The sequence below is a fragment of the Molossus molossus genome, unplaced genomic scaffold, assembly GCF_014108415.1.
Source record: "Molossus molossus isolate mMolMol1 unplaced genomic scaffold, mMolMol1.p scaffold_m16_p_3, whole genome shotgun sequence".
In the NCBI taxonomy this organism is placed as follows: domain Eukaryota; kingdom Metazoa; phylum Chordata; class Mammalia; order Chiroptera; family Molossidae; genus Molossus; species Molossus molossus.
Window position 1 is genome coordinate 113,603,394 of NW_023425366.1, and position 14,876 is coordinate 113,618,269.

The window sequence follows — 14,876 nt, forward strand, 5'->3', positions numbered from 1 at the left end:
CAGAGGGGGGTTTCTTGTTTGTTTGTTAATCCTTTACCCGAGGATATTTTTCCATTGATTTTTTTTTTTTTTTATATAGAGTGGAAGGAAGGGAAGAAGAGAGAGAGAAGAATTGATGTGAGAGAGACACATCAGTTGGTTGCCTCCTACACCACCCATAATGGGGCCGGGGATCAAACCTGCAACCCAGATATGTGCCCTTGGCTGGGAATCAAACCCGAGATCCTTTGTTCCACAGACCGACGCTCTAACCACTGAGCAAAACTGGCCAGGGCTGGAGAGGATTTTTGTTGCTTGTTTGGTTAGCCCCAGATTTTTTATGTGTAACGTCTACACCTAAGGCGAGCTCGAGTTGATCACATTTGTAGATTTGTGATTTTTACCAATTGAGGATTGATCAGTGATTATTACATCTTTATGGATATTAGTATTTCCAGTTAGCACTGTAACATTAAAAATGTAGGGCCAAGCCCAGCTGGTGTGGCTCAGTGGTTGAGCGTCAACCCATGCACCGAGAGGTCGCCGGTTCAGTTCCCGGTCAGGGCACATGCCCAGGTGGGGGGCATGCAGAAGGCGGCCAGTCGATGTTCTCTCTCATCAATATTTGCACACTCCCCCCCAAATCAAGAAAGAAAGAATGTTTTGAATAAAATTTATAGGGCTGATAGAATTGGGTGTAGAGAAAATAGACAGTGTATGGCCATATTAAACATTAGACAATTGTTAACTATTTCATTTCTCTTACTCTAGGAAGTTAAACCGAATTTAACAGAGAGAATTCAGGACTATGATGTGTCTCTTGATAAAGCCCTCGATGAACTAATGGATGGTGATATTATAGTGTTTCAGAAGTATGTACTTTTTGAAGGATTTTATCACTTTGTACTAATATCAGAAGTTTTTTTTTCTTCCCATAAATCCTATAACAGGAAACAATTGTGTCTAGACCAGTGGTTCTCAACCTTCCTAATGCCGTGGCCCTTTAATACAGTTCCTCATGTTGTGGTGACCCCCAACCATAAAATTTTTTTTATTGCTACTTCATAACTGTAATTTTGCTACTGCTATGTCTTAGGTGACCCTGTTAAAGGGTCGTTTGACCCCCAAAGGGGTCGTGACCCACAGGTTGAGAACCGGTGGTCTAGACCCTGAGTCGTGTTTTGTTTCAAGTGCCTCACAGTGATGACAGAAATTGGCTGTCCCTGGGTTTTGGAATTAGGGATGGTGAGCATTTTCAACAATACTCTCATTTCCTAAAAATGTCTATAGTGAGCATGATAATTGTTACCGGGGTGGCAAAAGTCTAGGAAATAGCAAGATTGTATTCCTTCCCTTAAAGCAGCATTTCTTAGAATGCCACCTACTCAGGTAATCGATTTACACCAGCATGTAAACCCAGCAGGTCGGTGGTCTGCGTCTGAAGGCAGCTTGGTGTTGCTTTTTCCTTGCTCTTAAAGTGTCTGGCCAGGGCAGTCCTGACATAGGTTATGGGCAGGCCGAGGAATGGAGTGGCCAAGAAGTGGGGCCTGGTATGCTTTAGTGATACCCTGCTGCCTTGGCGTGAAAGTGCAATCTGCCGACTCCTTGTTAGAACAGGCTCTGCCATGAGCCAGCTGTGTGGGCCCTGCATCTCACCTGAGTCCTTCCCCTTGTCTGTAGAGGAGAGGGCATGATTTTTGTATTGAGATCAAGGATAGAAAGCAGTTAGCACTGTGCGTGGCTCAGAGCACACCTTGTGTACGTGATGGCCTTTCCCCGTTGTCCCTGGCTTACAAAGGTACCTGGGCGGACCCCTCACATCCTAAAATATGTCCTTGAGCTTGTATCCACACCTACTGGTGTCACTGTTGCATCAGAGATGGTGACCCTTGGCCTGGGCTTTGATTCAGTCTACAAATTGTTTTTTCTCCCCCTAGGGATGACCCTGAAAATGATAACAGTGAATTACCCACCGCAAAAGAATACTTCAGAGACCTCTATCACCGTGTTGATGTCATTTTCTGTGATAAGACAATCCCTAATGATCCTGGATTCGTGGTCACGTTATCAAATAGAATGAATTATTTTCAGGTATTTGATTAATGCTCTTCTCCCTTGAGATTCCACATCAGAAAGACCATGCTCTTTTTAAAATTCTTGCTGATGAGGCTGATGGATTTGGTTTAGGAGGAGGGGTCAGTCCTTCTGTTGGTGGAAATTTCTGACTAAAGTGGTTGGTGCTACGACTGCCATGGGACCAAAGCTGTTCTTTCCTCAGCCTCCCCTTCCTCATCTGCTGCCGTGTCCCTCTGCCCTCTTGTCCCTCGAAATCCTCTCTACCCCGGCACTGTTTGGTTCCGGGATGATGGTTGGTAACAGCTCCTTGCTTCTGTTACAAAATGCCAAGTGTGAAGCAGTTTAAAAAGCATTAGCAAATAGCCCTGGACAGTTTGGCTCGGCGGTTGAGCGTCGGCCTGCAGTCCAGAGAGTCCTGGGTTTGGTTCCCGCTAGGGGCACGTACCACCAAAAAAAAAAAAAAAGCATCTGAAAATAGAAAAATCTAGGTGGTGATAGTACTAAGGAGCCATTTAAACCAGAAAAGGAGCAGAGTTTCGAGGAGGGAATCCACATTTGGGGAAGGGTCAGAAAAAAAGACACGGAGGAGGCAGCCCTGTAAGGAAAAGGCCTTCCAGGCAGCGGGACAGCAAGAGCCAGGGGCATGGGTGGGCCAGGTGTGCTGGAGGGAGACAGGTATGTCAGGAGCTTGATGAGCTGGAGGCAGATAACGGGAGGACAGAAAGCGATGATGAACTGATGGATGCGTCTCCTTCCCTCTCTGTTGGGAAGATTCTGTCACATTTATTTAAAGACATGAAGCGTGTTGTTAATGATGAAATTTATAAACAAATTTTAGTTCATTCCCCCTTCCTTTCTGATCCTGGTTTATTCCCTTCTCCCAGGTCGCAAAGACAGTTGCACAGAGGCTCAACACCGACCCGATGTTGCTCCAGTTTTTCAAGTCTCAAGGGTAAGCCGCACTCACAGACACTCGGTATTTGGTGGTTACTACATGCTTTCCATAGTTCATCCACACATCTTGGAACTGATTTCAATAAGTAGCTGGCCACATCATCTAACATGCCATTTCTTGCTTAGTTTCAGATATAGAATTGTCACCACTCATATCTTGACCATACTACTCCAAGATGTTAAAATAATTGGCACCCTCATCTAAAGTCAGGCTTACATTAGATACGCCATCAAAACACACACACACACACACACACACACACACACACGTGTCCAGCTGGGTCTACTTCTGTGTGCTGTGTCACCATTGCAGAGAACACTCAGGTGTGACAACTGGAGGGACTAGGACTCGGGAAATAGCAGCATTAGAGTGGGACCCTGTGCCAGGTCCCACTTTCAAGTCTAGGTGTAGGTGCAAGGCCAGTGATGTGGTTTTCTGCTCACTTGTAGATATTTGTTTTAGGCAAATAAACAAGTCATTTATTTATATGCTGTTTTCTTGTGTAGTTATAGGGATGGCCCAGGTAATCCTCTTAGACATAATTATGAAGGTACTTTAAGAGATCTTCTACAATTCTTCAAGCCTAGACAACCTAAGAAACTTTACTATCAGCAGGTATGAGTCCAAATTAATGTACTCATGGGTAATAAAGAGAAGCCTTGGGTTTTTGTGGAAGCATATCTAAAATGAGTCTCTCTTTTCTTAATAGCTTAAGATGAAAATCACAGACTTTGAAAACAGGCGAAGTTTTAAATGTATATGGTTAAACAGCCAATTTAGGGAAGAGGTAAGTTTTTTTAAATGTTATGAATTTTTATTTTTATTGGCACTTGTCGACGATTTCTGTCTCCCCAGACCTTGAAAACTAAAACAACAAAAGAAAGCACGATGAGTGATAGCATGTTAGATGCCCCTGGATTCGAGTTTGAGGAACCGGGCATGACATTGAGCTTTGTGTCCTCCTGTCACCACCTCTGAACCACTCAAGATTCGGACATCTTGAGTTAGTGCACTGCTGCTTGGCCTGGGGCAGTATTTTTTTCCAGCCATTTCAGGCTTCAGTGGGTGCAGCCAGCCTACCAGTGAGCTGATAGGGACAATGCTGGGCACTTGCTTCAGAGGTTGCTAACGTTGGGCACTCCGGTGTCGTGCCTGTTGCACACAGCAGACGGTCCAGCCACACTTTACGTGGTCCTTCTAGAAAGTGTGCTGCTGGGATCCCAAGTCTTTCTCTCTTTCTTACTCTGCCAGTTTTGAGGGAAAATTTGAGCCACGTACTATGCACGTTCACACCTGTGTGGAGTTGATTGGGCCAAGACTGTAAAGCCCACCTCTGGTCATGGTCCAGACTAATTAGCCTTCTTTCTCACTGCTGAGAGTTGGAAAGGCTTGGTGATCATTTCCTGAGAGCCTGTTCTGGAAGTTGCAAACGTTTTGCATTGAGTGGTATTTTTGCTTTTTATTATTGAATTTATTGGGGTGACATTGGTCAATAAAATTATATAAGTTTCAGGTGTCCAGAAAGTGGCATTTCTTTTTCTTTTCTTTTCTTTTTATTTTTCTTTCTTCAAATTCTTACCCGAGGATATTTTTCCATTGACCTTTAGGGAGGGTGGGAGGGGGTGGGGCAGGAAGAGAGAAACATCAATGTGAGAGGGGCACATTGATCGCTTGCCTCCTGCACATGCCCCAGCCAGGGCTGGGGATTGAACCTGCAACCCTTTGGTCTGCAGGCTAATGCTCAAGTACTGAGCCACACCAGCCACAGTGAAAATGGCATTTCTTTAAAAAAGAAAAAAAATTTTTTTACAGTATGTTTTTATTGATTTTTTTTTTTTTAGAGAGAGTGGAAGGGGGAGAGAGAAACATCAATTGGCTGCCTCCTGCAAACCCCCTACTGCAAATGGAGCCCACACCCCGGGCATGTGCCCTGACCGTGAATTAAACTAGGATCTCTCAGTCCATGGAACAACGCCAGTCCACTGAGCCAAACCGGCCAGGGCATGGTATTTCTTAAAGTCTCCTCAGTACGTGGTGGGTCCCAGGTTTTGGCATACAGTCTGAGTGAGCTCACATATCAGGGGCTCTCATGGCGGATTATAAACAAGGGAGTGCTGGGAGCTAGAGACCGCTGAGATCATCTGTTGCTGTTTTTCTCTCTTCAAGCAAAATTGGTTTGCTATAGCAGACCCTTTATGTTTTCTTTAAAGCATTTATTTCATTTTGTCGTTTCTTAGGAAATAACACTATACCCAGACAAGCACGGGTGTGTCCGGGACCTGTTGGAAGAGTGTAAAAAGGCTGTAGAGCTTGGGGAGAAGGCGTCAGGGAAACTTAGGCAAGTATTTCCTGGAGCCCTGAGGCCCGCAAGTGGAGCAGTGGCGGCAGCCCCAGACCTGCAGTTGTTGTGTTAGTGGACACTGAACCCAGCCAACCTCTGGCGTTGTTGCCAGACTCGTCTCTCAGCTCGTCTTTTGCAGCAGTTTTTCAATATTTCATGGTTAGGCCATTTTCTTCCTCCTTTCCCTCCAGGCTCCTGATATGAACTACCTATAGTAAAAATGCGTGCTTCAGGTAGAAAAGCCAAGCAAAGGGAGGATACGATTCCAATAGAATAACTGAGACTGGAAAGAGCTGCCATGATTGTATTAGAGATATTGGGCTACTACTGAACCGTGGAGCCAACACTCAGGCTGTAGACAGAGGGCACAGATATGATGACCAGTTTTTATTTGAGAGAGCAGGGCACTTATTTTGTCGCCTTACAAAACAGCCCTTGTGGCTATTGGCTCCCAGAAGGTTTTTGTTTTCTACTAGTAATAAAAGGAGGAGCCCTTGGTTCTCAAAGGGGTAAGTGTACCGTGGAGGGAAGACTCAGCTGCAGGAGACTCGGCTTCCCTGAGGCTTGCAGGTCCCTCCCCTTGAATTGCACACTTTGAGGGGGCCACCTGGCCGGTGTTGTGTCTGCTCCCCTGGGTGCCTGCTTTTGACATTTCAAATCTTTTAAAAAGAATGAAGACAAGCAGATCTTGATAGTTTTATGATGAGAAAACAATTTGTCTTTTTTCACATGAATTTATATCTTTTCACCCCCTTCCTGCTCTGTACAGGCTGCTAGAAATTGTAAGCTACAAAATTATTGGTGTGCACCAAGAAGACGAACTATTAGAATGTCTATCTCCTGCGACGAGTAGAACATTCCGAATAGAGGTAACAACCCTGTTCTTGCCCCAGGGAGAGTGTGAGGCCCTGGTGGGTGGGGCAGCAGCTGTCCGCCACTTGTCCAGTTGTCTTACTGTGATAAAAGACGCACAGCGGAGACTCTGCCGCTTCAGGTGCACAGTCCAGTGGCATTAAGACATTCACACTGTGGAGCACTTGTCAACCACCATCCACTGCCACCATCTTCACCTTCCCCAGCCAGACTCCCTACCCATCAATATGCCCCCTCCCTGCCCTAGCAACCATCCTTCTCCTTTCTCTGAGTTTGATGACACTAGGTACCGCATATAAGAAGAATCATATATAGTGCTTGTACTCAGAAATTAATTTTAAATAAGTGCCACCAGACAAATCTATTCAGAAACTGGATCCCTATTGGTTTCTAGAGTTGCTGAAATTTCCACAGTAAATGGAAAATCCATTTTTTGGTGTCTTAAAATCCAGAATTTTCCTTAAAAACTTAAGATACTTTTTCTGGCTCTGAACACTTGCCATGTTTGGCATTTTGGCAAAAATATGACCTAACTTCCTCATTGCAGGAGCAAGTCAGAATTAAAACATGGTGTTTTTTCTGCACCAAGTGCTTGACTCAACTCCCTGTGTTTAAATGTGTGTCCCCAGGAAATACCTTTGGACCAGGTAGACATAGATAAGGAGAATGAGATGCTGATCACAGTGGCGCATTTCCACAAGGAGGTGTTTGGGACGTTTGGAATCCCGTTTTTGCTGAGGATACACCAGGTGAGGTTTTTTGGGTAACAGGTTGAGCATCACAGAGACCTCACCCCTTTTGGATTAGCGTTGCCCAGTCTGGTTTCTCGCCTGGGCGGGCAGACCACGGGCTTCAGTGGGTCCCTGTGGGCCGTGAGAGCTGGCACGGTGTGGCACAGGCACGTCAGCACTCGCATCCTTTCCCGTTCACAGGGCGAGCATTTCAGAGAAGTCATGAAGCGAATTCAGAGTCTGCTAGACATCCAGGAGAAGGAGTTTGAGAAGGTACGCACTCCTGGGCACTTGAGATTCAGCGAGCAGCGTGCTGGCAGCTCGGCTGGCACAGTGGCCTAGGCTTTGCTGAGGTGTGGATTTTGCTGACATCCGGAATTGATGGAGGAGTTTTCACTTTTGTCTTTTAGTTTAAATTTGCCATTGTGATGATGGGCCGGCACCAATACATAAATGAAGATGAGTACGAAGTAAACTTGAAAGACTTTGAACCTCAGCCTGGTAAGAACCCTCCCACGGTTTTCCGTCTGTGTGGGGTGAGGTCTAAGAAGCAAGTGGTAAGTAGCTGGAGGTGGACAGCCCTGCCGGAGTCAAGTGCTACCTCTCCCTTTTCTACAACAGGCGACCTTGTCTGTAATAGGAGGAGCAGCAGCCCATAACCCATGAATTCTCTCTCTTTTTAAAAATCTTCACCCGAGGATATTTTTCCATTTATTTTCAGAGTGGGAGGGGATAGGTGGGGCGAAACATCGATGTGAGAGACACATTGACTGGTTGCCTCCCACATGACCCCGACCAGGGCCGGGGACCAAACCACAACCTAGGCCCTGACCAGAATTGAACCCGCGACTCTTTGGTCTCCAGGCCAACGCTCTAACCACTGAGCCAAACCGGCCAGGGCACCCATGAATTCTCTCTTTTTTTTTTTTTTGGTGGTACATGCCCCAGCAGGAACCGAACCCAGGACTCTGGCCCACAGGCCGATGCTCAACCGCTGAGCCAAACTGGCCAGGGCATGAATTCTCTTAAGGATTAAAATATGTGGCTTGCATTGCACGGCTGAAACAACTAGGGTCCAAGGTCGGGGTGTGACTGGCAGGCTCTGACAGTGCTGCCCCTGGAGCCACTGAGACATGGGGTGAGGGCGTGGGTGCCCGTGGCTCCAGGTGTGCGTGCAGCTCAGAAGCCCCGTCCTCACTGGATTCACACCTGGGCATCAACGCTGCTCGTGTGGTCACGTTGAGCACTCCTGGTGTGGGGGTCCCGGTACTTACTCTGTGATCTCATCGCCGCTTTCTTCCCACTAGGTAACATGTCTCACCCTCGGCCGTGGCTAGGGCTCGACCACTTCAACAAAGCCCCAAAGAGAAGTCGCTACACTTACCTTGAAAAGGCCATTAAAATCCATAACTGACTTCCTCACCCCGTGCGTGCAAGGCGAGGACCGCGTGTGGGTGTGTGCCCTTTTAACAGCGAGAACTTCGGTACACGTGTGTTCTGCCGAAGTCTTCAGCAAGAGGATTTGCTGCTGGTGTTAATTTTATTTTGTTGAGGCTGTTCAGTTTGGCTTCTCTGTATCTATTGACTGCCCTTTTTGAGCAAAATGAAGGTGTTTTTATAAAGCTTGGATGCCAATGAGAGTTATTTTATGGTAACCACAATGCAAGGCAACTGTCAGCATAACGGGGAGAAGAGTTTAGTGGGATGCGTGGCGCTGGCGAAAGATCTCTAGTCTGTGTCTAGTTGGAATAAGCTGCCTGGCTGCCTCCTGGGGGTCCCAGTCACCACCCCGCAGCTAGTAAGTCTTATGTTTAGGCTCGTCTGACGTATTTCCTTCAGTTATGCTTTCAGTGACCTTTTGTGCATCTGTAAAGGCAAAACAGAGAAACTCACAAGCTAATAAATAGCGCTCTTTCCTTCACTGCGTGTCCTGTCGCCCCTTCCTCGGTTCTCTTCCCCAGCTGCCTGGGTCTTTTTAATAAATCCGTCTCACTTCCGTCAGCCACTACTGTTCTGCAGCCCATGTGCAAGGTGGATGCACTGAATACCGTCTGACAGGCGTTCCGGGGGTTTTTTATTAAATGGAAAGCACTGTTAAATACAATGAAGGTGTACTATGCTGCCTCTCGGCAAACTTGATGATCTCGAGTTCCTACAAACAGGTGAAAAAATTATAAATAGAATTTCCTTGAAATGGAACACATGGAGTAAAACAAAGGGGAGAGCCTTTTAGCAAAGAGGGCATGCTCACTAGTGGTTAGTAAGCTGTTGACTTTGTAAAAAAAAGTTAAAAGAAAAAAGAAAAAAAAAAACAGGAAAAATGAAATTGTATATTTAATGAATGACTATGTACAATTTACTGCTGGGAGGAGGTGACTTTTTGTTGGGTGAATCTACAGGTTACTCACTGATGTTGATATTCATTGTGTGTAGTTTCGTTTCAGTCCCGGCCTTTGTTTTGGAGCTGATGCCAGCTGCGTGTCTAGTTTGAGTGCAGTAAAATAGAATCAGCAGATCACACTTATTTTTCATTCTTCTCCAGTATTTTTTTGTTTGTTTCTGTAGCATCGGTGTACACCAACTCTTCCTGTATATTGCCTTTTTGCTGGAAAATGTTGTATGTTGAATAAAATTTTCTATAAAAATTATAATTCAGTGAGTGACGTGGAAGTTGAGGAAGAGTTCCGCTCTCCCCAGAAAGAGGCTTGGGAAACCTTTTCACTTACAACAAGGTTTTACTGAGATACTCCCCCACCAATGTCAGTTTTGCTGATGTGCAGTTCTGGCTTCTTTCTTTTTTTGCCTCTTACTAGTCCCATTTAAAAGCTTAAGGATTAAAAGGCTTTCCAGATGGGAACCCTGTACAAAGAAGATGACTGGACATATTGGAGTGGTGGGAGATGCAGCGAAGGGGACGTGGGCATTGTGGTGGTCGTGGCTCTCCACGTGGCTGGCCCCAGTGGTCCCGCATCTCATTCCCAGTGCACTGGGCTGGCCTGCACCCCGGGTGAGTCCTTCCCAGGCCTCCGCAGTGATGTGTGGCTTTCACACCCTGCAGCTGCCCTCTGCCCGTGCGTGGATAGCAGCGCCCCTACGTCTTTCCGAGGACATGCTGTTTTTGTCTTAGGTTTTGACTGAGGGTAGGTTATAGTCTTAGGTAACTGAGACAGAATTCTCCCCGAAGTTATTAGTGACTGTTTTTACAAAAACTTTTACAGCATGGATGACATGTGCTGCACTTTCTGTTCTATCCACTCCCAGTTACATTGTCAACAGTCTGAGTTCATAACACCGATGTTCAGGACAGGGATGGAGACAGACTGCCTTTTAGACAGTGCACTGAACCCTCAGTGGTGTGCCGTCTCCCTCTGAGGTGTCGGTGTCGTGTGAGGATGACCCGAGTCCCAGAACATTGGCTTCTGGCAAGCATGCTGTGGCGGGAATGAGGCGCCCACCCCACTGGACACAGAAGCAGTGTGCTGGAAGAAGCAGCCACATTTTAAAATTAAAGAGCAGACTAGGTAGGGAACAGGGCTTCATTGTCATCTGTTTAACAGCATTTCCCAGAGCACCTTCCCAGTGTCCCTGCTGGTCCAGCGCGGGGATTGCCGGCCTTTCTCTAAGAGCTTCGAGTGCGCTGTGTTGGGGACCGCCACGTGCAGCGGGAGGCGAGGCCGAGCTCCAGCGCGCGGGCATTGCCGTGCTAAGAAAGTTACCTCGGAGGAGCCGGAGTCTGTGCCACACGGGGTTGTGCGTGGCGTGCAGGGCTGCCCGAAGGCGAAGCGTCCGCCGCACAGCACCGCAAAGGGTCTTTCAGGGTGACCCTGGGCCACAGTTCTGACTGCAGTGAGAACAAGTGGCGTCCAGAAACCGTCTCTTCTAAGCAAGGCCTTAGCCTGGGCATTCCTCGTGCACACCTCACCTCACCTTGTTTTGGGGCTGACATTCGTGGTTCGGTGGTGCGTGGGGCTGAAACTTCCAGCAGCTCACCGAAGTGCCCGCCTTGACGCCGCCTGAGCAGTGTGTCCAATGAGCTTCTGGCTCTGCGGGCCTTGTGGTGGGCTCCAAGGGACTACAGCTTTGCCATGGCCGGAATGCAGCCACGGACCACCCTTCCGTGGAGGACCGGGGCCAAACCTGGGAGCACTTCATTTATGGAAACGCAGAAATGTCGGTTTGCCGCCCCCTGGACTAGACGGGAAAGGAGCGTCTGTGGAGGATGCCGGGCGGCTGCAGTGGTCTGCGAGCAGGACCGCCCAGCAGGGAGGAAGCACGTGAGGATGACGAGCGAGGCCACCCTTGCCCCTCCCTGAGAACACTCGTCTGCTGTGCGGGTGGCAGCAGTGTTCCTGGCCGTGGCGGTTTTGCTGTGGCCTGCTCTCTCTCCAGTATAATCTGCCCTGGTGACCCCATTTGCACTGCCCAGCACTACCACGAGCCACACGTGGCTGTCGAGTACCTGAGATGTGGCTAGAATGTCAGAGGATGTGAACTTCGAGTTGCCACATGTGGCTGTCACCTGCCATTCCGGATAAAGCCACTTGAGCCCACGTTCCCTCCCGGGTTTGTCAGAGTGGTTAGCTGTGGCCTTCCTGTGTAAAGCACGAGCGCACTGGGGCGCTCATCTTCCTGCTTGGCGTGAGCAGAGCCTTCAGGGATGCTCACATACTGGATGGGAACAGAGGCAAGGATCAAGCGCCCCAGTTCCCTGCACCTGGCACTCCCGGGGGGCCGGGAGTTGGCGCCGACTAACCCTTTCCGCCTTCGAGGGGCTGTGAAGCTGGGTCCGTGGCCTTCAGGAGAGTGGTCGGGCGGATTGTGTGCAGATTTCAGGGGACGGTTCCATTCACATTGAACTGCAGGGACCACTGACCCACACGTGAGGCCAAGTACCATCAGTGGGTAGATCCAGCGTGGGCTTACGGGTGTTGACCCCAAGATCCTGCCAACTTTGATGTACCTTTTAAATGTCTCAGTGTAATGTTTGGATGGAAAAGCCTGCACCCTGAGCGCCTGTGAAGCCCAACTCCGTGAGTGCTGCGGGCCTGTCCCCTCCGACCTGGTGAGGAGTGGCGCTCAGCCCTTCCAGACTCCTTTCTGCAGTCGTCCTTGTGGTGGCAGAGGCTCAGGGTCAGCTGCGTCCACTCCCCGCAGACGTAGGGTTGGGGTGAGAGTTAGACAACCGTGGCCCCTCCCGCCCCTTCCTCCCACCGGGCATTGCTGCTTCCTTGCCTCTGTCCACACAGCATAGGCTTGGCTTGAGGTGACAGCCACGGAAACAGGTGTCCCAGGTGGTGACAGGCGCACCAGCTACTATGTGCTGGGCTGGGCTGGGCGGCCAGCGCCACACCCTCTGTACGCCCGTGATAAGGGAGGTGGGTGTATGTCTTGTGTTGGCCCCGGCCTGGGGTCAGCAGTCTTCAAACAACTCGCCACTGAGTAAAGTCATCTCTGTACCTGGCGAGGCATCTGGGCAGCCGAGTGACAGGGACATGGACTTGGGAGGCGGCAAAGTGCAGAGCTGGCCTTGAAATGGCCTCACTGCCACCGTGCCGTCCTTTCTAGGTGCCCCCGCAGCCCTTGATGGGTGGTAGGAGGGCTGCTCCCCTTGAGACCGGAGCTGGAGGAGTCATGAGCAGGACGCTGTGCCCCACTGTCCCTCCCAGACACTGTCCAAGCCACACCTGGCAGCTCCCAGGTGGTGCAGAGACGAACCCGGAGCATGGAGAAGCCAAGTGAACCTTTTGGGGAAGGTGTGGGCAAGAACAGCTGCGACCCCCGCATGCTCCAGCCTAGTTGTACAGTGAGGCCGGGACGGGAGAGCCAGGGGCGTCCAAGGCAGCGAGTGAAGTCCCTGGGGATGATGGGGACTGCGGGGGCCGGGGCTTGGGCCAAGGGCAGACATTCAGGCTGACGGCCGCTGAATGTGGGTCCTGTGCAGCTGGACCTCCAGGGTTTTCTTACAGACACCGAAGTCTGGATCTTCAGTGCAACTTTCCCAGTTTTTACGAGTTGACAAACGACATTTTCTTAACGCTGGGCCGTCTGATCAGAAAGGCCTGGGGATTGGTCCCTGGCTCAGGGAAGGGTACAGCCTGGAGCTGGGCGGGAACTTGGTGGAGGTGCGGACCTGGGACACCCGCTAACGGTGGGCAGAGGCCGATGTGCTGCGGTGGCCCTGCTTTTGCCATGGAAACCGCTGCTGTGGAACTAAGGGTCTGGGCCCGCGGACCTCTCTGAGGGCCTGTCCAAACCAGCCAGCTGCCTGGTGAGTGTGGGGTCCCTGGTCCCAGCTTAGGGCGGCCAGGCACGCTTTGTGAGTGACCCGAAACCTGACACCTCTGCAGAGGTGTGGACTTCCTCCCAGACGACGTTTGGCCAAGGCACAGGTCAGCACTTCTCCCTCTGGGTAGTGGTGGCCGGTGGGCCCAGTCCGACCTCTGGGACTCGCTCTGCCTTTCAGTACCGACCCGCACCCTGTTTGAGACAGCATAGTCTCACCTTAATTTTTTAAAATATATTTTAAATTTTTTATTGATTTTTTTTTTTAAGAGCAAGGAAGGAAAGGACACACACTGATGTGAGAGAGAAACATCGATTAGTTGCCTCCAGCACATACCTCAAGTGAGGATCAAACCTGCAACCTGGGGATGTGCCCTGACTGGGAATCGGACCTGTCACCTTTTGGTGCACGGGATGACACTATCCCACTGAGCCACACCAGCCAGGGCTGGTCTCGCCTTTAAACACAGAACCAGGTAGTGTCCACCTGTCTTGTGGGCCTCAGGCCTTGCCGTCGCCCTGTGTTCAGTTGGCACCACTGTCCTGCTTTGTTATAGATGAGAGATCGGCTCCCAGGGACTGGGGGCCGAGCGACTCTCAGACGTGTCACCTTCTGTAATGCTAAGGTCTCATTAAAATGGGTCTCTGGATGTGGGAATGGGGACTCACTCAACCCCCAGTGTCTGTTTGGAAGTTGGTGCTCCCCTGGCTCTCCAGGGCACTTGGAGGTGTGGGAGATGGCGAAGAGGCAGCTGCTAGGGCATCTTTGTGGGGCACATTCAGATCCGGGGACACATCACCCTTCCCCTGGCTGGTGCTATTAGCGCTGTTACAGCAGGTGTGGCCAGAGTAGCTCTCCCCCCGACCTGGTCAGACGTCCAGGAACCTCTGCCTGCTGAGGACAGCTTGGTAGAAGGCCCCGTCACGCTTCAGTGCCTCCACGACTTCAGCTCTGCACACGCGTGTGCGCAGACATGCACGTGCAGACACGCACGCACGCCCGTCTTCCTGCCGCTGTGCCTTTTCTCGCTGCTGCGCCCCGTGCATCTTTGGTGGACAGGTGAGTTCCGGCGGCTGGTCGGCTCCTGGGCCTGGACGGCGCCTCCGGGCCCGGGTGTCTGTGCGCAGGATGGGGGCGCCGCACTCCCAGGTGGCAGTGGGCATTGCAGCCGCCACCTGCCACACTTGACTGAGATGAACATCACAGGCCCTACCTGTTCCTCTCTGCCCCCTAATCTCTTTCACTTCCCTTCTCTATGAGATTTGTTTCCTTTGAAAAGATGGGTGGAATCTTATTTTTGGCATTTTGCCAAATAAAAAGACCCTCAATTGTGCGTGGGTTTTCCTTTAGCAATACCCACACTCGACCTCATCCCCAGGCAGACCCCTTTTTACCCACAAGGGATCCCGTTCCTAAGCCATATACAGCTCTAAGCTGCCAAGTTCTTGCATGGTCGTCTCAGCAGCACAGGGTAGCTACTGTGCTGTAGCCCTGAGGGAGTTTTAGGAATTAAACTCCTCCTTCGGGGTGGGGGACAGATTTGGAGAGATTTGCTTCCCGCTCCCAGCTCCCATGAACGCACCTGTCCCCACCAGGTCCTGGCAAAGTGACAGACCCAAGGATGCTGGCACTGCTGGG

At 50.1% G+C, this 14,876-nt stretch overlaps 1 protein-coding gene across 9 annotated transcripts in view; it reads left to right on the forward strand.

Annotated features, from left to right (window-relative positions):
• Positions 1 to 9,839, forward strand: part of USP7 (ubiquitin specific peptidase 7) — a 68,760-nt gene extending 58,921 nt beyond the window's left edge. For 5 of the 9 annotated variants that reach the window (XM_036280798.1, XM_036280802.1, XM_036280804.1 and 2 more), the window contains 11 exons: positions 751 to 851; positions 1,917 to 2,070; positions 2,940 to 3,007; positions 3,517 to 3,625; positions 3,720 to 3,797; positions 5,248 to 5,348; positions 6,121 to 6,220; positions 6,854 to 6,973; positions 7,157 to 7,228; positions 7,366 to 7,456; positions 8,263 to 9,552. In XM_036280798.1, the coding sequence (XP_036136691.1) occupies positions 751 to 851; positions 1,917 to 2,070; positions 2,940 to 3,007; positions 3,517 to 3,625; positions 3,720 to 3,797; positions 5,248 to 5,348; positions 6,121 to 6,220; positions 6,854 to 6,973; positions 7,157 to 7,228; positions 7,366 to 7,456; positions 8,263 to 8,369 (1,101 nt within the window). In that variant the 3' untranslated portion in view covers positions 8,370 to 9,552. Of the gene's footprint in view, positions 1 to 750; positions 852 to 1,916; positions 2,071 to 2,939; positions 3,008 to 3,516; positions 3,626 to 3,719; positions 3,798 to 5,247; positions 5,349 to 6,120; positions 6,221 to 6,853; positions 6,974 to 7,156; positions 7,229 to 7,365; positions 7,457 to 8,262 lie in introns of all 9 variants that reach the window. The other 4 variants (XM_036280795.1, XM_036280796.1, XM_036280797.1 and 1 more) reach the window with 2 other exon arrangements.
• The last annotated feature ends 5,037 nt before the right edge of the window (positions 9,840 to 14,876 follow it).